General features: G+C 41.9%; 1 protein-coding gene across 6 annotated transcripts in view; it reads right to left on the reverse strand.

Moving 5' to 3' along the window:
* Window positions 1-5,521, reverse strand: part of CERKL (ceramide kinase-like) — a 201,187-nt gene extending 195,666 nt beyond the window's left edge. For 4 of the 6 annotated variants that reach the window (XM_006864014.1, XM_006864015.1, XM_006864013.1 and 1 more), the window contains exon 1: window positions 5,191-5,419. In XM_006864014.1, coding sequence (XP_006864076.1) covers window positions 5,191-5,419 — 229 coding nt within the window. Of the gene's footprint in view, window positions 1-5,190 lie in introns of all 6 variants that reach the window. The other 2 variants (XM_006864012.1, XM_006864010.1) reach the window with 1 other exon arrangement.
* Window positions 5,522-5,757: the final 236 nt, after the last annotated feature.

Genomic DNA, 5,757 nt, shown 5'->3' on the forward strand with positions numbered 1-5,757 from the left:
CTGAGCCTGGTGGTCTAGTGATTAAGCAGTGACTGTGAATGAAAGGTCCGTGGTTTGAGCCCACCCAACTGTTCTTCAGGAGAAAAATGAAGCAGTCAACTTCTAAACTAAGATCCTGCATCATCCTGACAATTGCTGCCACTGTGCAAATCCATCTCTTTGAGGGTCTCCCTCTTTTTCTCTGTCCCTCAAATTTACCAAGCATGATGTCCTTCTCCAGGGACTGGTCCATCGTGATAATACGTCCAAAGTATGAGAGAGGAAACCTGGCCATCTCAGCTTCTAAGGGACATTTCAGTTATACTTCTTACAACACTTATTTTGTTGTTCTTCTTCTGGTATTCCATGGTACCTTTACTATTCTTCTCCAACACCATACCTAATATGCATCAATTCTTCTATAGTCTTACTTATTTATTGTCCAACTTTCACATGCATATGAGGCTACTGAAAATTCCATGGCCTGGGTCAGAAACTGTTTAGTTCTCAAACTGACACCTTTGCTCTTGAACACTTTGAAGAGGTCTTGTGCAGCAGATTTGCCTGATGCAATATGTCATTTGATTTCTTGACTTCTGCTTCCATAAGTACTGATGTTAGATCCAAGCAAAGTCAAATCTTTGAAAATTAAATATTTTTCCATTTATCATGATGTTATTTATTGGTCCAGTGGTGAGGAATGCTGTTTTCTTTGCATCCCAAAGGCTTTGCTCTTTGATCTTCATCAGTAAGTATTTTAAGTCCTCTTCACTTTCAGCAAGCATGGTTGTATCATCTGCATATCGCAGGTTGTTAATGAAACTTCCTCCAACCTGATGCCACCTTCATATAATTGAGCTACTTGGATTATTTGCTCAGCATATAGATTGAACAAGTTTGGTGAAAGAATACAACCCTGGTGTACACCTTTCCTGATTTTAAAGCATTTAGTATCCCTCTGTTTTGTTCTTGGTCTATGTAGATTCCTCATGAATACAATTAAATGTTCCAGAATACTCATTCTTAGAATTGTTGTCCAGATGTTGCCATGATCCACACAGTCAAAATCCTTTGCATGACCAGTAAAGCACAGGTGCCAAGATCCATTTGTCTTCAGCAATGGTTTCCCTAGTTCTATGTCCTTGTCTGAATCTGACTTGAACCTCTGGCAGTTCCCTAGCAATGCACTGTTGCAGCCATTTTTTAAATTATCTTTAGCAGATATTACTTGCGTATGATATTGTCTGAGAAATGCTGAGTGTGTCCTTCCCTTTCTGTTTTTCATCTCCACATCTTTGCACATTTCATTATTATATATGACTAGGTCATCTCAAGCAGCCCTTTGAAATTTTCTATTCAGCTCTTTTGCTTACTCATTTCTTCCATTTGCATTAGCATCTCTACACTGGAGAGCAAGTTTCAGGGTCTCTTTTGACATCCATTTTGGTATTGTCCTTCTTTCTTTTCTTCTTAATGACTTATTATTTCTTCATCTATGATATTCTTGGTGTCATCCCACAACTCTTCTTGGTTTTGGTCATTAACATCTACTACATCAAGTATGTTCTTGAAGTGATCTCTAAATTCAAGGTCATGTTTTGGCTCTAGTGGACTTGTTTTAACTTTCTTCTGTTTCAGCCTGAACTTGTATATGAGCAATTAATGGTTTGCCCCTGACCTTGCTGATGATATGGAGCTTTTCCACCATCTCTTTCCACAGATGTAGTCAATTTGATTTCTGTATATTCCCTCTGGTAAAGTCCATGTGTATAATCATCTTTTTAAGAAGTTTAAGAAATCATTGGTTTTGCAAAATCCTAACATGTGATCTCTAGCATCACTTCTTTCACCAGGGACATATTTTCCAACTACTGATTCTTCCTCTTTGTTTCCAAACTTTTCATCCAAATCACCAGTAATTATCAATACATCTTAAATGAATACCTGATATATTTCAGACTGAAGAATTTGGTAGAATTCTTCAATTTCATCCTCACTAGCTTTAGTGCTTGCTATGTAAAATTGAATAGTGGTATTAACTGGTCTTCCTTGTAGGCATATGGATATTCTCCTATCAGAGATAGCATTATATTTCAAGATAAATCTTGTGATGTTCTTTTTGATGATGAGCGTGATACCATTTTTTACTCCTTAATTTGTCATTCCAGGCATAGTAAACCATGTGATTATCAGATTCAAAATGGCCAATACCAATCCATTCTGGCTCACAAATGCCTAGGATATAGATGTTTGTGCACTCCATTTTATCTTTGACAACTTCCAGTTTTCCTAGATTCATATTTCATACATTCCATGGTCCAATTATTAATAGATGCTTGCAGCTGTATCTCTTCATTTTGAATTGTGCCCCAACAGTAAATGAAGGTCCCGAAGGCTTTAGTCCATTTGCGTCACAATGATCTCTGACTCTACTTCGAGGTGACAGTTTTTTCCCCCCATAGTATTTTGAGTGCCTTCCTACCTGAGGGGTTCATCTTCTGGCACTATATGACAACATTCTGGTGTCTTCATCATATTTCAATATTCAATGTTCTGGTTCTCTCTCACACTGCTATTCTTAAGGTTTCCAGTGGCTAAAAGTCTGACTCTCTTTCTTCTGGGTCTGTCTTAGTCTGGAAGTTCAGCTGAAACCTGTCCACCATGGGTGACTCTGTCAGCATTCAAAATACCAGTGGCATGCTTCCAGCATCTCAACAGCATGCAAGTCACCATAGTGAGACAAACTGACAGACAAGTGGTGGTCTCAAAAGATGACAGCCTCAGAAACCCTATGGGGCAGTTCTACTTGTCCTACAATGTCACTATGAGAGTCAAAATTGACTACATTGCTGTTGTTAGGTGCCATTGAATCTGTTCTGACTCATAGCAACCCTATGCACAACAGAAGTAAGCATTGCCAGGTTCTGCCCCATCCTCATAATTGTTATTGTCTTAGAGCCTATTGCTGATGCCACAATGCCAACTCATCTGATTGGGGTCTTCCTCTTTTTTGCTTCTACCATTCATGATGCCCTTCTCCAGGGACTGGTCCCTTCTGATGATATGTCCTAAGTTTAAGAGATGAAGTCTCACCATCCAGGTTTCTAAGTAGCATTTTGGCAGTACTTCTTCTAACACATATTTGTTTGTTCTTCTGGCAGTAAATGGTACATTTATAAGATAATGGATTTTAAAGTAGCCTGGATGCTAGATAGATGTTGTGCCGGTGCTGCTGGTTAAATGTTGGACTGTTAACCAAAAGGTTAGTGGTTCAAATCTGAAGTGGGAGAAAGATGAGGCACGCTGATTTTTGTAAAGACTTACAACTTCAGAAACCTGTGGAGCAGGCCTACTGTCCTATAGAATTACTGCAGTAGATATCACCTCTATGGCAGTGTAATGGGTTTGAGTTGGTTGCTAGATGTTACTTTCAAGCAAAGGTGGTACAGCTATATCAAGGAAAAGAAAATCAAAGGTTTCACAGCCTGCAGAGTTATGAAACAGTCAAGATGTCTTTTTAAATTCTATGGCAATGAGCTTAAACCCAGTTTCCTCAATCACCACCAATCAATACAACACAGCACTTCCTTTTTCTTTCATTGTTTGCGTTTTTCTGCGTCAGCCTGGCGACATTGATTTATTTGACCTTTCACAGAACAATGTATCATTTTAATTCTACAGTATTTCAGCTTCCTTATAGGTTACATTGAAGGTTATAACCTAAAATAACAAACATCTCCATCCTAAAATCCAAACTGATTTAAAAACTAACAAACAATTCATAAGTTTAACTTCAGTTTAAGACTTCAAAGATTCGAGATAATACTCCACCTTGGTTTTCAAAACACCTAACAGATGGGGCTGCAAACCTCAAGGTCAGCAGTTCGAAACTACCAGCTGCTCCATGGCAGCAAGATGAGGCTTTCTGCTCCCGTAAAGATCTACAGACTCGGGAACCCTGTACAGAATCGCTATGAGTCGGAACCGACTCCACGGCAAGTAACAACAACAACAACAGCAACAACAACAGAGATTTTGGGAGAAAGATGAGGCTTTCTGCTTCCGCAAAGATTTACAACCTCAGAAACACTATATAGGGTCGGGGTGGCTGAGAGTCGGAACCAATTTGACAGCATACAACCACCACCAACAGACTTTCTAACTAAGGTCAGACGTACTTTTAGTTAATAATGAGTGTGGCAGGCATATGGCGCACAAGTATAATTCACACTGCAAAGTCATTGTTAGATCCATCACTGGATAGTTTCATTTTGTAAAGTTTTTGCACAAAAAAAAACACTTTAAAACAGTGACTTTAACAACAGTTGCACATTTGTCTTATTTTCCAACAGAGCAAGGCAAAGTTGGAACTGTTCGTTAATTTCATAAATTTGTATTAGGGAGAAGTGTGTGCCACACTTCACGGTTTTGCCCTAAATCATCCTTGTGGTTAGTTGCTAGGTGCTATGGAATCAGTTCAAATCACCTTAGACATGAAATATTTTTTATTGTAAATGACAACCATAGAGCATATTCTAAATAACGAAAAGTTTAAGCCAAAAAAAGATGAATGTAAATAAAGGTCATGAACGCTATTTGCATGAAATGTACCAATCATAATAATTATGATTCAGTTATAGATTAAAAATCAAAAGTTTCTAAACATTAAAATTAAGAAGCCTTAAATTAATTCTAGCCAATGGCAAGGAATGTCAGGGTTGGTAAGGCCCAAAGGGACTGGGTTTAAAACTCTCAGAAGTCAGCTGATTCAGAACCCATACGCAGGTATATTTTCTAAAAGGCTCATACTTTTATCATAACGGCAAAAATAGATGAATTCAAACTTTTTCTCAACTCGGAGGGGCGGAGTAGGTGACACCGCCCCTTTGAGGCTCAGTTCTTTCTTTTCAGGCGCAGAACAGAAGCTGTGTATAACGTTTATCCAAAGAAAGAATCCGGAGGCGGGAAATGAGGCGGGAGGACGCAGGTAGCTGGAGAATCTCCAGGGGTTGCTCTGTTTTCCCGGGTTGGGAGGGAGGAGGCATTGGCTTGGGGACGCGGTCGCCCCATAGGGCAGAGGAGGAGCCAGGGGAGCTAAAGGAAGCACCAAAGAGAGAGGGGTAAGAAGAGGAGTTCCGGGCTGGGAGTGGGGAACAGGGAAGGACGAGGAGGGGAGGGGGTTAAGGAAGGCTCCCGGACTCGGGCACTCACCCACAGGGTGCTCCGGCTGGATTGGTCGCCACCTCAGGGTCCGTTCGCTCAGCACCACGTCGCAACTACCCCTCCCGATCTCGAAGATGCCCCGGAGCAAAATCTGCTCGCCTGCCGCCTCCGGCTGCCCTAAGAGAGCCGAGGGCACTGAGGATATCACCGGGGGCGCCTCTTCCTCCCGGCCGCCCTCCAGGGCTCTCACCCGGCTGCCGCGCCGTCCCCAGGGCATGGCAGAGTCTCAAGCTAGGCCGGAGCCAGGGGTCCCGGGGAGGCCCTTGCAGGAAGAGGTGACGGCAGCGGCAGTCACGATTCCGGGTGCGTCCGGCGCTGCCACAGCAACCGCGCGCCGGCTGAAACCCAGGAAAGAGGCGGGGCGGGCAGACGGGACCGCCCTGACCTCGTCCTGCTCGGGTCCCAGTCCTGGAAGAGGAATTACTGCTACCTTCACCTAAAACCTGCAGTTCATAAGCGATTTAACGCATTGTTTTACTGGTACTTGTATAAACTCTCGCTTCTAAAACTTTAAATTGAACATGCATCCTCTGGGGATCTTACTGAAAAGCAGAT

Source organism: Chrysochloris asiatica, unplaced genomic scaffold (assembly GCF_000296735.1).
Source record: "Chrysochloris asiatica unplaced genomic scaffold, ChrAsi1.0 scaffold00059, whole genome shotgun sequence".
NCBI classification, from domain to species: Eukaryota; Metazoa; Chordata; class Mammalia; order Afrosoricida; family Chrysochloridae; genus Chrysochloris; species Chrysochloris asiatica.